The following is a 23,037-nucleotide window of genomic DNA, read 5'->3' on the forward strand; positions in this document are numbered from 1 at the left end:
TCAAATCCTTCCCCGCATCCATTACCTTTTGTACCACCTCCCCCTCCCTTTAGAATGTAAGCTCTACGAGCCGGGCCTTCCTGTACCTTCTGTATTAAACCGTACTGAAATGGTGCTGCCCCCCCTCTACATTGTAAAGTCGGTGCTATATAAATCCTGTATAATAATAATAAACTTTTTTTTTTTTTTTTAATCAGACATTAAAAGTTAGATCGTGTCAAGAACATTTCACATAAGATACTTTAATAATGATACATAATGATAATATACATAAAACAGGTCCTAAGACCAATATCATATATACATTACAGTAATAATCCTCACATATATTTTCTCCTCAAAGTACTAGTCACCTTATTCCCTTAGTCTCATAAATAGATATTTTTTTTCCCCTTTTTTTTACCCCAAAGGCAACAGGCCTCAACTTTCAGATGTAGAAGAGAGAACAAAAAACTACCTTTAAAATGGGTTGTAATCTCTTGTGCATTCTATGCATTAAGGTAAGAAAAACACCTGGCAGTGTCCGACCCCCCCCCCCACCCCCCTTTTACTTACCCGAGCCCTGGAATTTCCAACGGCGAGGACGCGTTGTCCCTCTGCCCAGGGTTCTTGGCACTTGATTGAATAGATTGATAGCAGCGCACCCATTGGCTCCCGCTGCTGTCAATCAAATCCAATGACGTGGGGGCGGGGCCAAGTCATACATTCAGCGACTATGGACGCCGAATGCTGGACTCGGGAGCACGCCCGTAAGGTAATCCCCTGGGAGATCGCTTCTCCTAGGGGGTTATCTGATGCGGGGAGGAGCCACAAGAGACCCCAGAAGTCGGTGTCCGGAGGTCACTCTGTGCAAAATGAACCGCACAGTGGAGGTGAGTACGATATGTTTGTTATTTAAAAAAAAAATAAAAATATTTGATGCCCTCCCCCGTAGTCCCATCAAGTGTGCAATACCATTTCCTCAGAGACAAAACCAATCCAAACTTACCATCAGATCTCAACACCATCAGTGTATTTCCACCTCTCCCCTCAAGCGTATCAATGGAGTCCACCCCAAAAAAAAAAAAAAAACAGACCTTCCTAAACTTTTTGGGGGGCTCCTCGTGCCTCATAGGTCATCTAATAGAGCAGAATATCCTTGTTTACTAATTTCATTCACATCCCCAACTTTAGTTTTTCAGAATATATCCAACTCCTTGCTATGAGTTTGCGGACACCAAAGAAAAGGAGTCTAAGGAACAGTTCTGTATCCATCTTCCTCATCTTCAATAATTCCCACAAGACACAGCAAGGGGGGGGGGGGGATGGGGGGCGATGACATATATTTGGAAGCCCAGACTAAGTGTAGAAGTAAAAACACTTCAGTAGTAAAACACAATATCAACTCACATGGGAGCGGGGATGGTAGAGCACATCTCTGGGCTGAGTAGTGTCCAGGAGCAGAATGGTTGACCAGGTCCAGTCATGTAACCAAGCTCCCCTGTGTCAGTCAGCAGCAGCTGCAGGGGAGAGGAGGGAGTGTCAACAATGGATGAGCCATGGGAGCCTATGGGTAACATCACGGCTCCCAGGCATTGCCAGCTGTTGTCGAGCACTTTCCCCTCTTCCCTGCAGCCCCCACTGGCTGACATAGGAGAACCAGATCACATGACTGGACCGGATTAGGCTGAAAACAGGTAAATACGTCTTTCTTACACAGGTTATTCAGCATAAAAGCGTTAGGAGGGAACATTTTTCAACCCCTTGGTGCCGACAGTATGCAAAACTGTGTAAACTTACCGCGCTGAGAGGGCGCTTCCTGCACGGTAGCCGGCGGGGATTGGTAAACCAGCGATGCATACATGCGATCGGGAGCTTGCCGATCATGTGAGCGCTGCGACAGCCAATCACAGCAGTCACGTGATCTGAATGCTCGCCTTCTGGATTTTAGAACTCTTTAAGTGCAATCAAACCCTCCTATCGTTTTCAGCCAAGGAAGCTGCCATCTTGGCCTCTGTTTACAACTGCCATGACACGCTGCACATGTGGTCAGTTAGGACTCCTTTGGATGGTTTGACAGTTTGGTTGAGAGCCCAACCAATGTGACAGTTACATCCCCGACACGTGACGGAATGTAACGTTTTTTTTTTAAACTGTTAAAATCGATGGGGTAAAGGACTGGGAGGCGGCCGGTGGGAAGGGGTTAAAGTGGAGTTCCACCCACTTTTACAACTCTTCAGCATCCCTCACTAAACTGTGCACTGTAAACGAATTGGATATTTTTAAATTTTTTTTCTCAACACCTACTGTATATCTGCTGTATTCATTTTTCACTTCCTCCTCCCTGGCCGCGGCCCATTGCATCATTTCCTGTTTGCAATGCCTTCTGGGAAGGGGCAGCAACTTCCTCTGACACTGCCGTTGCTATGGAAACCTGACCTGAAACCTATTACACTGCTTGTGCTGCACTGAGCATGTGCGAGATCTGCAAGGATGAAATCCAGGAAGAAATACAGTCTGGCTTCAGATGCCCACACTTAAGATGGCCACGGCTTGCTGTAAGTTTATAAAATAACAAACTACTGCTATAAACTAACAAAACAGACCTTCGTTTACAGACTAACTTTACTAGAATACATTAAGCTTGTGTATTATAGGGGTATTTTTATTTAAAAAGTATAATTTCGGCCGGAACACCACTTTAAGATTAGTTAGGTTTGACCTGGAATAGACATGTGCAATTCGTTTAGTTTCTGAATTTCCGAAATTTGAAAATTTCAAAAATTTGGAAATTTGAAAATTTCAAAAATTTGGAAATTTGAAAATCCAAAAATAAGAAAGAAAATCTGTACATTCAAAAGAATGAAAATCTGAACATTCAAAAGAATAAAAATCTGAACATTCAAAAGAATAAAAATCTGAACATTCAAAAGAATGAAAATCTGATCATTCAAAAGAATGAAAATCTGAAAATTTGAAATCCTGAAAATCTGAAATAACTAATAAAAATTAAATTATAGGTATTGGAATTTCCTTTCAAATTTGGCTGTTAGTGAATGTATTTGAACGAATCATCTGAAATAGCGAATGCCGTATCTAAATGAATGGAACGTAACGATCTAATAATAATACAACCTTTTTATCATTATTTATTATTAATTTGTTCCATTTCATTTGTTTAGAAGAGGCGTTCCTTATTTCGGATAATTTGTAACTTGGGATAAATTTGTATTCGTACGTTCTCTAACAGCCAAATTTGAAAGGAAATTCCAATACGTTATTATTAGTTATTATTTCATATTTTACTAATTTTTTTCTTTTTTTCAGATTTTCGAATTTCTGAATTTCAGAATTTTCAAATTCCGAAAATTCGGAAAATGTGAAAATCTGAACTTTCGGATTTCAGAATTTTCAAAAAACGAATCAAACTAAAACGAACAAATTTTTTGTCAAAGCACATGTCTAACCTGGAATTCTAGTTTAAAAAGGTCACCTATCTTAATATCCCCCCCCAACACTTATGCTGACCAACCTGTGTAAAAAAAGATGTCTATGCTTACCTATTTTCTGCCCGCTGCGGTTCGGTCACATGATCTAGATCCCTTATGTCAACCAGTGGCAGCTGCAGGGGAGAGTGCATGACAATGGCTGGGAATGCCTGGGAGTGTTGTGCCGTTACACATAACCTCCAATCTGTGGTCAACCCTCCGTCCTCTCCCCTGCAGACACAGGGTAACCAGATCACATGGCCAGACCAGAGCGGCCATAAAAAATAGTTAAGCACATACATCTTTCTCACACTGGTTAGCCAGCCTAGGTGTTAGGAGGGGGAGGGGAGCATTTATTAAGAATAGTAAGGTTTAGCCTGGAATTCCACTTTAAAGGTCACCTATCGTTGAACGTTAGCCCCAAGATGAAATTTTCTTTTACTGATAATTTATTAAAGTTTTTCAATATAACAAGAGAAATCAGACAGCACACATAAATGTCAGCGCACTTTGTACAAATATTGTTCCCCAAATGCAAAATGAGAGCGGCAGCAATCCAATACTGTAAACAGAACATGGATAAGTCGGGACTTCCGGAACAGCAAATTTGTGAGCCCCAAGACCAAACTTTGTACCTATTTTCAGCTTCTGATCGCTACCAGAGACACGGGATGTTGTTGCTGCAGCATATCGATGACTTACCAGATCTGGTTGACCACAATTATTACATAGGACTGAAAACACTGCAACCCACAATGCACTGCAACAGCAACCTACTGAAAGCGGTCCTCAGCACTGCAATCTCCAGAGACACCGGACATCCTGCCGATGCAAAGAACAGGAGCCGCTGCACTCAGGATTGTCATGAGACAACCAATGCTAATGCCACAGATTGCTACTTGAAGGTGCCAAATATCCTGGCAAAAGGGTTCATCTTCAGGCTTCCATATTAGGACCGGTGTGCTTTAAAAGCTGCACTTGAAATCTGACTTGGTATCAAGTCTCCTGGAGTTCTCTGTACAGCAGAGATCGGACTAAAAGAAGCAGCACAAGGAGCCAATCAGAATTCAGAGACAGCTCATCGGTCTCCTGCTTCTTTGACTTTTCATTTACAGAGGAGGGATAAAACCTCCAAGAGTTCATTGCCGCAGTCTTCTGCCATGCCAGCCGGGAGGGGGTGTGTTGCAGAGCTGTGTACATCTCAGAACTGGATCGTCAGAAATAATCATCCTTTGAAGAAGAAATATCTGCATTTCACGTGTGTATTTAGTCATTTGGCTGGAATTCAAGTTTAAAAAGGAACCTGTCACATCAGACGGTACCGGTGGATCTCACTGTTGGATATTGTGGTTGCCAGATTTTTAAAGCATTCCTCAGCAGCATTACGTCCCGGCTTGTCCTGGAACTGGCACCAGGAAATGGTCAATGGCAGCTTCTAGCGTTGGATGGGAACCTGCGCTGCCAATTAAATCTATATACAGCAGAATATATGAATCTAGACATGTTGGAATCCACTCAAGACGACAACCTCACATTGGCAAAAATCAATGAAGTCAATGTCTCTCTTTTTCAGCCCAAAAAAAAAAAAAAAACTGAAGTAATTCTGAACTTCTCTGAAGTCAGATAATCTGATGCATGAGACGCGGACTAGGGAGCGCAGACCCAGACCCGGACTAGGGAGAGCAAAACCCAGACCCGGACTAGGGAGAGCAAAACCCAGACCCGGACTAGGGAGAGCAAAACCCAGACCCGGACTAGGGAGAGCAAAACCCAGACCCGGACTAGGGAGAGCAAAACCCAGACCCGGACTAGGGAGAGCAAAACCCAGACCCGGACTAGGGAGAGCAAAACCCAGACCCGGACTAGGGAGAGCAAAACCCAGACCCGGACTAGGGAGAGCAAAACCCAGACCCGGACTAGGGAGCGCAAAACCCAGACTCAGACCAGGGAGCGCAGACCCGGACTAGGGAGCGCAGACCCAGACCCGGAATAGGGAGCGCAGACCCGGACTATGGATCATTCAAATGTAGTCTTTATTAAAGGCGCTCTGCGCAGTGGCTCAGGCCCATCAGAAGGTGCTCTCCAACAGACAATGGCAGCCGCAGCCGGTTGGGCAGACTTCCTGTGTGCTGAACCACTCCAGCATGTGCGATGTGTGTCCTCCGTGACCGCAGCTGAGGCAGAAGTTGGAGGAGCCCCGGACAGAAACGTGGCAGATGGCGCACTGGAAGGTGAATCCCTTGCAGATGGCGCACTGCGTTCCCCGCACCTCGCTACGGCAGTGGCTGCAATAGACACCAAATTCTAAAGGGGAAAAAAAAAAAAAAAAAAAGGATGCACGGTGAGGAAAAATCACTGTTCTTATAAATGGAACTAAATATTCAAACTCAATATTCTTACAGCAATGGACACCTAGCGTAGAGCACAACGGCAGCAAAAGTTGTCCAGTGCATCCCCTCGCCAATATTCCAATAGTACAAACAAATGGCCACCGCTCCCTCCAGGCACACCGGCCTTCTATTATTATGCATGTGCGTCTACTATGGAGGCTCAAAAATTTGCAGCTTACGCATGCATTTGCAAATGTGTGCACACTAAACCCCCTTTTTTAAACGCAAACTGTTAGACAAAATAATTTGGATGGTTGCAGGCTAGTCAGTAAGTTGAGCTGGGAATGTTCTTTGGTTTTGCTTTACATGCGTTACCCTTCCATGTGCTCCTTGCTGTGAAGGCCAGTTATAGGTGGGAGCAGTTGCCATTTGTTTGTACTGCATGTCCATAGACACACAGGAGGTTTGTTTGGCTATGGTAAGACCAGGGCTCGAAATTTCAAGTCCTGAGCCACTAGCCAGACCTTTAAAAATTACTCCCCACCAGTTACCCCACCCAACCTCTACCCTATCCCACCCCTAAACACTCCCTTGTAAATTATCTTATGAAATGACACTGGCAAAGGTTTTATACTGAATTTAGATCCAAAAATAAATATTAACAACTTTAACAATATTAACATAAAGCATATCAGTGCCCATCAGTGCAGCATACCAATGCTGCCATATCAGTGCCCATCAGTGCCACCTAATCAGTGCCCATCAGTCTGCCTCATCAGGGGCCACCAGTGCGGCATATCATTGCAGCTTAAGAGTGCAGTCTCATCAGTGGCCACCAGTGCAGCCTACCATTGCCCATCAGTGCAGCCTACCATTGACCACCAGTGCAGCCTACCATTGACCACCAGTGCAGCCTACCATTGACCACCAATGCAGCCTACCATCGACCACCAATGCAGCCCACCATAGACAACCAGTGCAGTATATTCTTGCCCATCAATGCAGCCTACCATTGACCATCAATGCAGCCTACCATTGACCATCAGTGCAGCCTACCATTGACCATCAGTGCAGCCTACCATTGACCATCAGTGCAGCCTACCATTGACCATCATTGCAGCCTATCATTGACCATCAGTGCAGCCTACCATTGACCATCAGTGCAGTAAGTATATTCTTGCCCATCAATGTAGCCTACCATTGACCATCAGTGCAGTATATTCTTGCCCATCAATGCAGCCTACCATTGACCATCAATGCAGCCTATCATTGCCCAAAAGTGCCGCCGGGAAGAATCGGGAGGATCTGGCGGCCAGATCGCGCAGAGCAGGGATCTCCCGCTGAGACACATCTTGTATATGAATAGCCGTGCTGTCAAACGAAGTCCCGCCTCCTGGACATGCCACTCTAAATAGACAGCACACTGGTCCAATGCTGGTCCAGGAAGCGGGACTTTGTTTGAAAGCCTGGCTATTCATATACAAGAAGTGTCTCAGCGGGAAGTTCCTGCTCTGCGCGATCAAGCCGCAAGATCCTCCTGACAGTTTCCTGGCTGATCGCTTCTGGAAGAAATGGTACAGCCTTTATTACAGGACATCAGAGCGGGCCGGGGGGGCAGGGAGTGCCCCCTCTTGGCCGCACCGCTTCTGCCAGAAGCCATCAGCCAGGAAACTGTCAACCTGGTCGGCTCCTCATTCGCCCTCCACAAATTTTCACTCGCCAAATGCGAGCAGAAATTTTGAGGGCTGGTAAAACTATGCCCCTGCTTTATAAATGGATTCCTAAATAGAACAGTTTCTGTTATATTTTTTTTAAAACTCACCAATGCCGCGATGTGGCTCTGGAGGGCATGAGACAAATTTTAGAACCTCTGCCCTCTTCTCTTGCAGACCCCAGCGGTACAAGATCTCTCCATAACACTTCTTAAAGTCATCAAATTGCTGCACATTCGCTGGGTCCAAAATTCTGTGTGGGGGAAAATAAAAATGTCATAGTAAAAACACAGAATATAAAATATAAAACATTACATCAAGAAATGATCAGCACAGTGAAGGGTGAAGGGGCGGGTCAGAACTTGACTTCGGAGCAGCAGTCGAGACTTGCATAATGGAGATCTTGGAGTTATCAGGTGTCCCTAGGGGTTCTGAAACACATTTGAGGGTACATGCCGCCACTCAATGTGTGCTTGTGATCCTGCTAGCAGTGTTGCAACCCTAAAGAGAACATGTTCAGGTACTTCTAAATAAAACTGACAAGGTTTCCAAATGTCAGGCTTCTTGATTACTTGACTTACAATGATTGATTGCAATGGCTGCCTAACAGATTACTCTTCCATACCGAGAATAAGGTCTTCAGTTTAGGGTTCCTGAATACAAGGATTTTCTTTTAGCTTGCTACCTTCCTCTTGCAGGGCTCAACAAATCCCAGGCGCCAAGTAGCCATGGCAACTAGAAATTGTGTCCTGGCGCCTGGGCTTTTGTCAGCCCATTCACTGTTGCAGAGATGCACAATCTGTATCGCCCGACGCCAAGGACATGCAGTTCCGGACGCTGGGCAGGTAGTTTATTTTCTACATTTAACCCTGGCTCCGCTGAGACCCAATTGCTTCAGCACATGCAGGTAAAGTTCACCCCGCTATGAATCCCAGGCTCCGTTTGCCCATCTGTAGGACCAAGACCAGCATAGCGGGCACCGCAGAAGAGAGGGAAGAGAGGGAAGAGAGTGGACATAGTTCCGCTCTCCTCCCCCATCTTGTTCCTGACCCGGAAGCAATGTGTATGATGTCACTTCCGGGCCCCCGTTGACAGTTTCCCCGGCCAGCAAACAATGTAATGAAATGCGATCATTACATTCAGTGGAGCACAGGGGAGACATGCAGGGACCTGCACTAGCACTGACTCCTAGATTCATAGCAAATTTGTCAAGCCCTGGTCTTGCCTCGAACATTCAAGGCCTACCCACTGAATTCTGGGAATCTTACTTGAAAATTACTGCAACACGTCTCTTGCTGAATTCTGCAATCCCCCTTTAGCCGGCTACTCCCCCTTCATTCCAGACTTCTGGAAACCCACTTTAGATGGCTACACCCGTACCCCAACTGAATTTTGGAATTTCCCTCAAAATGGTCCTGCTTCTTATTGCCTACTCACCTTCCCTTCATGAATTCTGGAATCTACCTTTAACCACCCATTGCCCCTCTCTACTGAATTCTGGAACCCCCCTTTACCTGACTACTCTAACCTCCTCCACTAAATTTTGGAATCTCACTAACTGCCTACTGCCCATTCCCTATTGCATTCTGGAAACCCCCTTTAAACTGTCTTCTTTCCCCACTCACTTGATTAAATGGCTGCCCCCCCCCCCTTCAGTGAAATATTTTTTTTTTCCCCCACTGTACCCTTTCAATTGATTACCTTTTATTCTTGTCATGCTGTTCTTTCTCCCGTTCCCGAGGGTCCACATAGTTAATATTGCCATATCGGTAGTCATCAGGAGAAGCATCACCCCATGGTACTGCGTGGTCGCCATCTTGTCCGCCTGTCCAAAGGAGAACATACAAGAAATAAGGACACAGTCTCTATGCAACCTATATTAAAGGATTGGATATAATACTATATACAGTATGTGTGTGTCATAGAGCAGTCAAATCCAGCTGCTAATAAAAAGGAGTTTGAATTATCAATTAAATACTTACTTATCATGTTTTTACACAATTTTGAGTATACTGCTGATATACCATGTACAATAATGTCTACAATTTTATTATATGATGCATTAGTCATGTTTATCTGTATTTTGTATTATCTATGTTTTTACCTAATCATGTTATCTATGTTATGTTATCTATCATGCACTATGCTCAATTGTGTTATTAATAAATGTGTTTATTATTATATTTGAGTGATTCAATCTACCCAAGTGCTGCGTTTCATATAAAGTCCCATTTTCCCCCTTCTCCCCTCTTTTATTTACAAATCCAGCTGCTGTTCTACTACTGAAAAGGTAAGCAAGAATCTGACTGGTTGCTGAGGGTAACTGTGACGGGAGTCACTTTGGGCAGGGGGCTGGTGGAATCCAGAATCCCTTGGAGAGGTTGGGAAACCCTTGCTTCAGCTCCCAATGCACCCCATGTCTAAGATACCCTGTGCCTATTTTGGGGCACAGGGTGACCAAGAAAATAATGGACATTAAGAATGTGGCTTTGATTACTTTAAATGGAACAGTATTATTTATCCACAACATCTCCCAAGAAATATACAAAGACTAATCCTGGTTTGTTTGATTCTGAACTATACATGTTATTCGAAAGAGCTGATCACATTGGCCTCTGTACAATTTAGGAGACGGTCCGCATGCTACTAGGGGCTCCTACTATTATGTGAAGGTGTCCTGTGTTTATGATAATGTGTGTTGTGTCTTCTGAGCTAAAAGACGGCAAGTTTGCCCTGAAAGGTCTTACCTCTGCGTCACCTAGGCTGTTTAAATGATTAGTTAATTAGCTATGTTAATTCTGTTTCTGGTTACAGTAGGGGGGTGGGGAAATGTCCTCCTGGTGTATATATCTGTGCGAGATTGTCCAATAAATGATTCCATGTTCCTGCTTTGTAACTGAGCTAGTCTTGTCTGGTTCTTATAATATATGGGCTGTAATATCTGATATTTGAAGGGCCAGACTGGAGGAAGCAGTGTACTGACGGAAGCACTCAAGTGAAGTGAGACTGGGATCCGTTACAGTAACACGTACACTTTTCTTGTGGGTTTCTTACTTTAAGTCTCCAGTTTCTACAGAACCCTGTTTGAGAAGAAATTCTTGTATAATGGCTGTGCTCTTAACAAGAGTTGAAGGTACACCGTTACAAAAATTGAAGGAATATTAAAAGTGATTATAAAGTTAATTTTTTTTTTTTTTAAACGTGATATTTACCTGGTTTTCTGGGGTTCCCCCTCTTCTCCATCTGCCACCATAGGAAGCCGTTTCCTATGATAGCAAAGGTGTGGCCTCAATTCTGAGCAGCACTGAGTGCGACTTGGCTCCATCCTTGTCACTGGATTTGATTGACAATAGAAGGGTTTTGTTTACCTTAAAGCAGAAAATGCATTAAAAGGTAAAAAAAAACCTTCTTCCTTTACGACCACTTTAAAGCGGAGTTTTTTTTTATTAAAGTCAGCAGCTACAAATACTGCAGCTGCTGACTTTTAAAAAATGGACACTTACCTGTCCAGGGCGCCTGCCACGTCGGCACCCGAAGCCGATCTGCCCCTCAGCTCTCGGGTGGAGGTGCCGCCATCTTCGGTAAGGGAATCAGGAAGTGAAGCCTTACAGCTTCACAGCCCGGTTCTCTACTGCGCATGCACAATTTGCGCTGCCCGATCCCACTGGTCCCCGCTGTCTTCTGGGATCTATGTGTCTCCCAGAAGACGGGGGGGGGGCGCAGGATATGGCATAGATATGCGCGGATACTGCGGCTATCTATGTCCGCTTTAAAATTTACCTAGAGCAGAGCCCACTATATCATGATGGCACATTATGCTGTCTACATCTCACAATCCGTTCCATTGTTTTTTTTACTCATGGGGCAAAATTCTCACTTCCAGGCTGCTGTCAAACAAAAACCCCTCCCTGCACACCCACAAGTACTCACCTTCAATCGTTCTCCACCCAACATCCTATTTGCCTGTAAGAGCAAGGAGTTTAAACCCCATGTAAGTTCTGTATTACTGACCACCTCCTCATCTCATGTGATAAGTGTTTGGACATGGTGACCGGCCACTTAGGTGGGGGCGGTGGGCATTTGTTTGTACGATCGGCAACTCAGGTCTGAGAACTGCAACCTTGACGAAAGCGGTGTTACTATGGATATTTTAGTGATTTTGTATTGCATACATATAAGTAGAAGCTGGGCTTCCGCTATTCATAAGCTAATGAATTTGTTGGGACGGTTCGTGAAGCTCAACACAGAAAGTAATGTAGACAGGAAGTAGGGGGGAGGGAAAAAGGACAAAAAGAAAAGGTTTTTTTTTGCAGGACCCAAAAAAGCAAGGAGCAATCTGGAGAGATCCTGGAAGAAGACTCCATCACCAGGAAGAACCAAGTAACTGTTTAGTGCAGGGATATGCAATTAGCGGACCTCCAGCTGTTGCAAAACTACAAGTCCCATCATGCCTCTGCCTCTGGGTGTCATGCTTGTGGTTGTCAGAGTCTTGCTACGCCTCATGGGACTTGTAGTTCTGCAACAGCTGGAAGTCCGCTAATTGCATATCCCTGGTTTAGTGTATACCCCATGTCCACATTATCCATGCTAATTTGTTGGGAAGGATAGATAGTTTGTGCATGTGTATAATGCATTTACATTTTGGCAATTTTTTATATATGTCTTCTATAGTTTCCTAAAATATTTTGTAGGTACAGCATTTTTGTTTAATAAAGCAAAGCACATTAATACACTACATAGGTTTTATTGCTTCCTTGCATTTACCGCAAAATGACCTTAAAAGACGCAAAACAAAACAGAAGCAGAGGAGGTCTCGCGCTCCACCATACCCAGGAGTACCCGGTATTTCTCAGAACAACACTTTTTCAGATGAGCAGAACAAGAAAGCACTGCAAAAGTGAATGTAAGTGGGTGGATGAGGAGTTTCCCATCAGGAGAACACGTTACTCTGCCGTAAAGTGGCACATTATGTACTGAGCAGCCCTCTGCTACCACATCAGCCATGCTAAGACCTGCAGTGTTAAGCACAGATAAAAAAAAGTCTTACCACCGCTCCAGCCGCCGGTACCGAAGCCTGGATCTGACATGCTGGACCCTGCTGAACCGGAGGACGTGAAACTGGGCTGAAAAACACAACACCACCACTCAATGAGCATTACCATCTTTGCCAACGGAAATGATGGAAAAAGAGGAGAGCGGGGAGTCTTACATATCGGCTGTGGCTGGAGCGGGAAGGGAACGGGTGGCAGGAGGACACGCCATTGCCTTGTGGTTGAAGATGGACCTCAAACATACTACACAGCATGGCCAAGGTCTGGACATCGTGTAAGTGGCAGTAATGGGTCAGCCTGTAAGAAGAGAGAGAGAAGTGATAAGACACAGGGAAGTCAGGATTTTAAAGGCTAAGTTGACCTTTGGTAACATGTTATACAGCGAGGGAAGAAAGTATTTGATCCCCGGCTGATTTTGGACTGTTTGTCCACTGATAAAGAAATAATCAGTCTATAATGGTCTTTAGACAGGTATCCTCATCCCACTTCCGGGATTCTGGGCCACGGAGGCGTGACATCACCGCAGGGCTCGCTCCCTCCTTCTCTCCCTGTCGCCAGGCCAGTCAAAGAGAGGAACAGGGCCTCGCGTATGCGCAGTAGGGTTCCTGGCATGAAGCCGTAAAGCTACACTGCCGGGTACACTTACCCGCAATGGTTGGCGGCAGCACCCGACAGCTGATGGAAACATCAGCTGCAGTGCCGACCTCGCGGGACCCCAGGACAGGTAAGTGTCCGATTGTTAAAAGCCAGCAGCTGCAGTATGTGTAGATACTGGCTTTTAATTTTTTTTTTTTTTTTTTTTGTGAGCGGAACACTGCTTTATTTCCAAGGAGAAATTACTTGATTGGTAACAAACAAAAAACGGGTAACTTTTTATGCAAAAGACAAAAAAAAAAACAAACTTACAGTGATTCCAGCAGTTGGCGACCGAATGGGTGACGTGCCCAGGGAGTTTCTGCATTGGGGTCGGATTTGGGGGTCAGACACATATCATTAGCAGCAGCAGCCAAAGCCCAAACCTAACAGAGAAAAAAAAATGAAGGGAAATCTGGAGGTATCCATGTACTATTTGACATCCATTGTTCCTCATAACCTTCCCCAGAAGCCCTTCTGGTCTCCATTGCATTCTTTACGATCCAGTGATGTCAGCACCGGGTCTCTGTGCTTTTTTTTATGCAATGCGGGCAGATCGGGGCTGGTGGGGGGGTGGGGGGGGGTCTGGCAGAGCGATGTGTGCTTCCTGAAGACATAACATCGCCCTCCCTAATTATTCCTCTCAGGAGCCCCGCAGCCCTGATGTAAGCAGTGAGCTGCCTCTTGGGAGCTGTAATGCAAATACTAAATGCATGGATTGGTGAATATCAGTCTGAAGAAGTCGGCATTTCTAGGCAGGCTGTATGCGGACGCCCCTAGGAGAGACCCCGTGTGTTATGCTTAGTCGCCATGATTTAAAGTGATATTTACCGCTTGCCACCCAGTCGCTGTCATTTTACTGTGGCCGGTCGGCACGATCCCGCGAACCTTCGTAGCTATACGTCGATTCGCAGGATCGGGATAGCACTGCGGGGGGGGGGGGGTGCCGATGCTCGTGGCCGACGGTCGCGATGACTGCCAGCCATGAGTGATCGCGAGGGGCAGAACATGGAAGTGTGTAAACACACAACTCCCTGTTCTGTTGAGGAGTGACAGATCGTGTGTTCCTATTAGCTAGGAACCACGATCCGTCACCTCCTCTAGTCAGTCCCCTCCCCCTTCAGTTAGAGGCAACACAATTAACTCCTTGATCGCCCCCCCCCCCCTGGTGTTAACCCCTTCACTGGCAGTGACATTTTTACAGTAATCAATGCATTTTTATAGCACGGATCGCTGTATAAATGCCAATGGTCCCAAAAATGTGTCAAAATTGTCCGATGTGTCCGCCATAATGTCGCAGTCACGATAAAAATCGCAGATCGCCGCCATTAGTAGTAAAAAAAAATAAATAAAAAATAATAATAAAAATGCTATAAACCTATCCCCTATTTTGTAGACGCTATAACTTTTTTTTATCAAAAATATGTAGAAGAATGCATATTGGCCTAAATGGAGAAAAAATTAGCTTTTTAAAAAAAAAAAAAAAAAAATGGGGATATTATAGCAAAAAGTACAAAATATTGTATTTTTTTTTTTTTACAAAATTGTCGGTCTTTTTTTGTTTATAGCGCAAGGAAATAAAAACCGCAGAGGTGATCAAATACCACCAAAAGAAAGCTCTATTTGTGGGGGAAAAAAAAGCATGTCAATTTTGTTTGGATGCAGCGTTGCACGACCGCGCAATTGTCAGTTAAAGCGACGCAGCGCCGAATCGCAAAAAATGACCTGGTCATATCTTCCAGGGCTGAAGTGGTTAAAGTGGGGTTCCACCCAAAAAAACAATACCTGAAAAATTCTAAAAAACAAAAACAAAAAAACATTTGGATATTTTTTTTTTACTTACCTCTAAATGCCTGTTGCTAGGTGGTTCCTCGTAGTCTGCCTCTTCCTTTGCCTGGGCTGGTGACATCACTTCCCCCTCGGCACAGGAAGGGCTCGGCTCTGCTCCCTCCCTCCTGTCAATCATCTGGGACCCATTACAGGTCCCAGGTGATTGAGCGGCCAATAACGGCGCCGCTCGCGCATGCGCAGTGGGTGCCAGGCTGTGAAGCCACAGCCCGGCGCCCACAGTTGAAACGCCGACGAGCGGAGGGGGGGGGGAGACGAGCGGGGCTTCGATCCCCCACATCGCTGGACCCTGGGACAGGTAAGTGTCCAATTAAAAGTCAGCAGCTGCAGTATTTGTAGCTGCTGACTTTTAATATTTTTTCTTATTAATGGACCCCCTGGGTGGAACTCCTCTTTAAAGTCACTTTTTTATTTTTCTTTAACTGCTTCAATACCGGGCACGCTTACCCCCCTCCTGCCTAGGCCACGCTGTCACACTTTGAATGACAATTGCACGATCACGCTACACTGTACCCAGATGATTGTTTTTATCATTTTCTTCCCACAAATAGAGCTTTTTTTTGATGGTATTTAATCAACTTTGGGGATTTTATTTTTTTCAAAAACAATTTTGAAAAAAAAAAAAAAAAAGTTTTAGTTTCTGTCAGTAAATTTTGTAAATAAGTAATTTTTCTCCTTCACTGATGGGCACTTATTAGGTGGCACTGATGAGGAGGCACTAATATGCCGCACTCATGAGCACTGACCGGCATCACTGATGGGCACTGCTGGGGCGGCACTGATTACCTGTACAGTCTTCCCTTTAAGGAGATGCCGCTGATTGGCTCTCGTCTCCTCTCACTCTGTCAGTGAGAGGTGAGCCGATAAACGGCCTCCGCGTAAACATGCGATCGGCTGTGACTGGACACAGCTGATCACATGGGTAAAAAGCCGTGTCATCAGCTGTTTACCGAGATTGGGGTCGAGCCGTGACCGACGCGCTGTTCACCCGCGCGAGAGGGGTGACCTCATATTATGTTGCCCCAGAACGAGAGGGGATCCTGCCCGTCGTCCTTTTACTATAAGGTGGGCGGGAGGTAGTTAAAAAACAAACATGGTATACTTATTTGCTCTGTGCTGTGGTTTTGCAAAGAGCACCCCATATCCTCCTCTTCTTGGGTCCCCCCCGCCGCTCTCCTGGCTCCTCCCTCCTGCCCCCAGAGCAAACAGCTTGTTATGGGGGCCCCCAAGCTGCAGCTCTGCGTATCCGATCAGGACACAGAGCCGTGGCTCAGCCCTGACCCTTCTCTCTCTCCTCATTGGCTCCCACTGCTGTCTCAGCCAAGGAGGAGGGACAGTCCCCGGAGAGCTGAGTCTCTCATACACATCGCTGGATCGAGATGGGGCTCAGGTAAGTATTAGAGGGGCTGCTGCACACAGGCTTTTCACCTTCATTCATAGAATGCTTGATATGTAAATACCCATGAGCCTTTAGAATCACTTTAAATCCAAACTAATGAAAAAGTCAGGCCAGGGAGGAAAGATCGAAATGTTGCTTGGTGTGCTCCGGACAGGAAGTGAGGTGGGCTCTAGCTGACTTGCTGCAGCTTTTAAAGCACACTGTGAGACACTGGGAGTGTGCATTTAAATCAGAGTAAGAGATTACAGTACAAGAGAGCAGCCTATACAACTAGGAAAGACCGAAGGTAAGGCTGAAATTCAGCTTAATAGTGTATCTAAACCCCCCCCAAAAAAAAAACGTATTACGGCCTTTCAGTCAATGGATGAGGCGTCTGACTTAGTTTTCTTACTTCAAGATGATTTCCTTTTACAGAAATACCTCAGATTGCAAGTAACGCGGTTACCGAGCGTTTCGCAATACGAGCGATTTTTTTTTAAGTCCTAACTCGGTTTGCAGGCGTTGTCTTACAAAATGAGCAGAATTCAAGCCTCAGCGGTTAAGTAGTACTTCATTTATCCAGAGGTGCGAGGGGGCAACGGTGACATTCGGAGCCGCTCGAATGGACTTGAAGCCACTCGGAAATACTCTCCGAGTGCATCCGAGCGGTTTCCAAGTATCTCCGGCGCCCCCCCTCACCTCTGGCCACATGCGGTACTGCATACCATAGAAGTCACTGTGGTACGAATTATCTGAGTTTCCATTGACTTCCATGGGGAAACTCGCTTTGATATATGAGTGCTTTGGATTAAAAGCACTCTTCTGGAACTAATTATACTCGTAATCCAAGGTTCCACTGTAGCTTCACCTGGAAACAACACGCTTCCTGTCCCCTTGTGGCTACGCACACTCCCCTGTATCTATAGAAAAAAGCCACAGCAGTCACCCACGCCGGACTTCAAACCATTGTCTTACCTGCACCAGATCCCTGCGGCCAACGCTGAGCGCTGAAGCTGCATTCTTCTGACACATCTCCTGGAGGTTACCGCGGTTCAATCTGAACAGAAAAAAAGACAAGAAAACAATATCACGGTGATGAAAGCTTAACGCCGGTCACAGATCAGCCTGCTGCTCCATGTTCAAAGCTTAAGAGCCCTTTCACACTGGGGCGGTTTGCAGGCACTATTGCGCTAATAATCGCGCCTGCAAACCGACCCGAAAGTGCCGCTGCTTTCATTCCAGTGTGAAAGTCCCGAGGGCTTTCACACTGGAGCGATGCGCTGGCAGGACGGTAAAAAAAAGTCCTGCCAGCAGCATCTTCGGAGCGGTGAAGGAGCGGAGTGTATACCGCTCCTTTACCGCTCCTGCCCATTGAAATCAATGGGACGGCGCGGCTATACCGCTGGCAAAGCGCCTCTGCAGAGGCGTTGTGCGGTGGTATTTAACCCTTTCTCGTCCGCTAGCGGGGGGTAAAACCGCCCCGCTAGCGGGCGAATAACAACGGTAAAACGCCGCTAATAATAGCGGCGTTTTACCGCCGACGCCGCCCTGGCCCCAGTGTGAAAGGGCTCTAAAGTGGATGAAAAGGCTAAAAGGATTTTTCACTTTAAAGCATTCCATGCATACTTACCCGAGCCGGATCTCAGTCCAGCGCTGTGCCCGAGAACAGCGGCGCTGCTCTTTCTTCCTCCTCACTCAACTCACTGGCTCCTGCTGCCATCAATCAAATGCAGGGGTGTGTGTGTGAGGGGGGGGGGTGTGTGTGTGAGGGGGGGGGGTGTGTGTGAGGGGGGGTGTGTGTGTGTGTGTGGGGGGGGGGTGTGTGTGTGAGGGGGGGTGTGTGTGTGTGGGGGGTGTGTGTGTGTGTGTGTGGGGGGGGGGGGTGTGTGAGGGGGGGTGTGTGTGTGTGGGGGGGTGTGTGTGTGTGTGGGGGGGGGGGGGGTGTGTGAGGGGGGGTGTGTGTGTGTGGGGGGGTGTGTGTGTGTGTGGGGGGGGGGGGGTGTGTGTGTGTGGGGGAGGGGTGTTTGGGGGTGTGTGGGGGAGGGGTGTTTGGGGGTGTGTGGGGGAGGGGTGTTTGGGGGGGGTGGGGGAGGGGTGTTTGGGGGGGTGGGGGAGGGGTGTTTGGGGGGGTGGGGGAGGGGTGTTTGGGGGGGGTGGGGGAGGGGTGGGGAGAGGTATTTGGGGGTAAGGCCAAGCTGCACAGTGCGGCTCAGGATAGAGCCTGCATGGAGTACCAGCCCCAGAAGAGGAGGATCTGGGGTTCCCTGTTGCAAAATGAGGGAGAGGAGAGGGAGGAGGATCAGCAAACCTGAGGATCAGCAGAGCTGGGGGTTACTACTGAGTGGGGGAACAGCAGAGCTGGGGGTTACTACTGAGTGGGGGAACAGCAGAGCTGGGGGTTACTACTAAGTGGGGGAACAGCAGAGCTGGGGGTACTACTGAGTGGGGGATCAGCAGAGCTGGGGGTTACTACTGAGTGGGGGATCAGCAGAGCTGGGGGTTACTACTGAGTGGGGGATCAGCAGAGCTGGGGGTTACTACTGAGTGGGGGAACAGCAGAGCTGGGGGTTACTACTGAGTGGGGGATCAGCAGAGCTGGGGGTTACTACTGAGTGGGGGAACAGCAGAGCTGGGGGTTACTACTGAGTGGGGGATCAGCAGAGCTGGGGGTTACTACTGAGTGGGGGAACAGCAGAGCTGGGGGTTACTACTGAGTGGGGGAACAGCAGAGCTGGGGGTTACTACTGAGTGGGGGAACAGCAGAGCTGGGGGTTACTACTGAGTGGGGGAACAGCAGAGCTGAGGGGTTACTACTGAGTGGGTTTCACCAGAGACCGAAAGCCTGATGTAAAGCCCGAGCCCAGGATGGAGGGTCTCCATGGGGACAACAAAATGAATGAGAAACAGTTACAGCAAGGTGCCTGCATTTTGGAGAAGCAGGGAGATTCTTGCATTGCAGATACTCAGGTACAGCTTCCTCCCTTGCAAGAACAGCGAACAACTCAGTAGGGACATCAGCAAATCATCATTATCTCAAATCCGGTGAGACTAGCAATGAGAGACAGCAGTGCCTTAGATGACCTCACACTGCAGCTGTAAGCACAGTAGGGGTGCGGCTATCTTTTTTTTTTTTTTTTTTAAGAGGAATTTACGACTAAATAAAAATCATTCAAGATATTGTGGAGACACAATTAAAGTGAAACATTGGAAAAAAAAAATTGTAAACAGGCAGGCTCTTTATTTGCAATTTCTGCAATAAAATATACTTATAGTGCCTTGAAAAAGTATTCATACCCCTTGAAATTCTCCACATTGATTTGGGATTTTATGTGATAGACCAACACAAAGTGTCAAATAATTGTGAAGTGGAAGGAAAATGATAAATGATACAAATAAATATGTGAAAAGTGTGGGGGGAGGGGCATTTGTATGGCGCCCCCCGGAGTCAATACTTTGTAGAACCCCCTTTCTCTACAAGTCTTTTTGGGGGTGTCTCTACCAGCTTTGCACATCTAGAGAGGACATTTCTGCCCATTCTTCTTTGTAAAATATCTCAAGCTCTGTCAGATTGGATGGAGAGCGTCTGTGAACAGCAATTTTCAAGTCTTGCCACAGATTCTCAATGTGATTTAGGTCTGGACTGTGACTGGGCCATTCTAACACATGAATATGCTTTGATCTAAACCATTCCATTGTAGCTCTGGCTGGATGTTTCGGGTCGTTGTCCTGCTGGAAGGTGAACCTCCGCCCCAGTCTCAAGTCTTTTGTAGACTCTAACAGGTTTTCTTCTAAGATTGTCCTGTATTTGTCTCCATCCATCTTCCCATCAACTCTGACCAGCTTCCCTGTCCCTGCTGAAGAAAAGCATCCCCACCACATGATGCTGCCACCACCATGTTTCACAGTGGGGATGGTGTGTTCAGGGTGATGTGCAGTGTTAGTTTTCCCCACACATAGAGTTTTGGAAAGTTGAATTTTGGTCTCATCTGACCAGATCACCTTCTTCCACATGTTTGCTGTGTCCTCCACATGGCTTCTCACAAACTACAAACAGGACTTCTTATGACTTTCTTTCACCAATGTCTTTCTTCTTGTCACTCTTCCATAAAGGGCAGATTTGTGGAGAACACGACTAATAGTTGTCCTGTGGACAGATTCTCCCACCTGAGCTGTGGATCTCTGCAGCTCCTCCAGAGTTACCATGGACCTCTTGGCTCTTCTCTGATGAATGCTCTCCTTGCCCGGCCGGTCAGTTTAGGTGGACGGCCATGTCTTGGTAGGTTTGCAGTTGTGCCATACTCTTTCCATTTTCCGATGATGGATTGAACAGAGCTCTGTGAGATGATCAAAGCTTGGGAGATTTTTTTATAACCTAACCCTGCTTTAAACTTCTCCACAACTTTATCCCTGACCTGTCGGGTGTGTTCCTTGGCCTTCATGATGTTGTTTGTTCACTAAGGTTCTCTAACAAACCTCGGAGGGCTTCACAGAACAGCTGTATTTATACTGAGATTAAATGACACACAGGTGGACTCTATTTACTAATTAGGGGACTTCTGAAGGCAATTGGTTCCACTAGATTTTAGTTGGGGGTATCAGAGTAGAGGGGGCTGAATACAAATCCCCCCCCCCACACTTTTCACATATTTGTAACAAAAAAATAAAAAATTGGAAAACCATTTATAATTTTCCTTCCACTTTTTCTACATCCAATTATGTGCCACTTTGTGTTGGTCTATCACATAAAATACATTTACGTTTTTGGTTGTGACATGACAAAATGTGAAAAATGTCAAGGGGTATGAATACTTTTTCAAGGCACTGTACATGTCTGTTGCAGCTCAGTTTACATTCCCACACAATGCCTGTGTGCGGGGATGACCGCACTTTTACACATGTGCAGGAGTGACGTCATTGCGCACGACAAATAAAAGATGGCCCAAGTCTGGCACCTGGAAGAAGTCACAGAGAAGATGACTGCACCGGCAGGGGATCTCGCAGGCCTCGGACCACGGGAACAGGAAGTATTACTGCCCTTAGTTCCACTTTTACATTTCTAGATGTTACTTCTAAACAGAGCAAACCTTCACTTCTTAAATTCAGATCCACTTTAGTGAACGTTTTCTAGGCCCAGACCGGTTCATACGTTTACGACAGGCGTCTTTGGGGGAACGCCTCCTCATCACAATACTCACATGTACATCTCTCCCAGGGCTTTGTGTACGGTTAGCAGACAGGAAATATCTTGTATGATCACTTTCCCGGCTGCTTTGATTGGCCGGGAGCTGGAGTCGCTGCTCTCCCTCTTGGATTTCCACCGGCGAGATTTCTAGGGATAGAAAAGTTGGACAGAAATCACTTTAGTTTATTCTGTAAGAGGAAAGTCAGTTCCCCGGGGGATGGGACGGGGGACACTTATGAAGGTTACACTTCATCTGGTGGACAACGGACTACAAACATTTACTGGAGACATAGAAATCAAATCTGCTGCTCAGCTCCGCCCATTTCTCAACTCCGCCCATTTATCAGCTGGTAACATTAAACGCCTTCCCATTGGCTGTCAGATACCCGGAGAATACAATGCAACATTCTATCACTAATCTAGAAAATTCTCTCCATCCAGACTTCCTTCTCCATCTCCAGGTATGAAGCCAACTTCACTATGAAAACTACTCTCACCTTTCCTCTACTGTGACCATTACACACACCGTAACTTTATATACAGATTACTGATCCATCACCGCTTCCTCCTCCCTATCTGACCGGACACACCCCGTCACCTTATATATAGATTACTGATCCATCACCGCTTCCTCCTTCTCTATCTCACCAGACACACCCCGTCACCTTATATACAGATTACTGATCCATCACCGCTTCCTCCTTCTCTATCTCACCAGACACACCCCGTCACCTTATATATAGATTACTGATCCATCACCGCTTCCTCCTTCTCTATCTCACCAGACACACCCCGTCACCTTATATACAGATTACTGATCCATCACCGCTTCCTCCTCCTCTATCTGTATATAAGGTGACGGTGTATGTCTTGTCAGATTACTGATCCAGCACTGCTTCCTCCTCCCTATCTGACCAGACACACCCTGTCACCTTATATACAGATTACTGATCCATCACCGCTTCCTCCTCCTCTATCTGTATATAAGGTGACGGTGTATGTCTTGTCAGATTACTGATCCAGCACTGCTTCCTCCTCCCTATCTGACCAGACACACCCCGTCACCTTATATACAGATTACTGATCCATCACCGCTTCCTCCTCCTCTATCTGTATATAAGGTGACGGTGTATGTCTTGTCAGATTACTGATCCATCACTGCTTCCTCCTCCCTATCTGACCAGACACACCCCGTCACCTTATATACAGATTACTGATCCATCACCGCTTCCTCCTCCTCTATCTGTATATAAGGTGACGGTGTATGTCTTGTCAGATTACTGATCCAGCACTGCTTCCTCCTCCCTATCTGACCAGACACACCCCGTCACCTTATATACAGATTACTGATCCATCACCGCTTCCTCCTCCTCTATCTGTATATAAGGTGACGGTGTATGTCTTGTCAGATTACTGATCCAGCACTGCTTCCTCCT

The 23,037-nt window shown here is 46.3% G+C and overlaps 1 protein-coding gene across 5 annotated transcripts in view; it reads right to left on the reverse strand.

Moving 5' to 3' along the window:
* The window catches only part of WDR59 (WD repeat domain 59), a 112,333-nt gene that overhangs the window by 41,037 nt on the left and 48,259 nt on the right, over positions 1-23,037 (reverse strand). For 3 of the 5 annotated variants that reach the window (XM_073605924.1, XM_073605922.1, XM_073605925.1), the window contains exons 20-26: positions 21,615-21,748; positions 17,395-17,476; positions 13,467-13,579; positions 12,719-12,857; positions 12,557-12,632; positions 9,211-9,334; positions 7,620-7,762 (exon numbers count right to left, since the gene is read on the reverse strand). In XM_073605924.1, coding sequence (XP_073462025.1) covers positions 7,620-7,762; positions 9,211-9,334; positions 12,557-12,632; positions 12,719-12,857; positions 13,467-13,579; positions 17,395-17,476; positions 21,615-21,748 — 811 coding nt within the window. Of the gene's footprint in view, positions 1-222; positions 5,772-7,619; positions 7,763-9,210; positions 9,335-12,556; positions 12,633-12,718; positions 12,858-13,466; positions 13,580-17,394; positions 17,477-21,614; positions 21,749-23,037 lie in introns of those variants that run through there. The other 2 variants (XM_073605921.1, XM_073605920.1) reach the window with 1 other exon arrangement.

This window comes from Aquarana catesbeiana, linkage group LG11 (genome assembly GCF_042186555.1).
Source record: "Aquarana catesbeiana isolate 2022-GZ linkage group LG11, ASM4218655v1, whole genome shotgun sequence".
In the NCBI taxonomy this organism is placed as follows: Eukaryota; Metazoa; Chordata; class Amphibia; order Anura; family Ranidae; genus Aquarana; species Aquarana catesbeiana.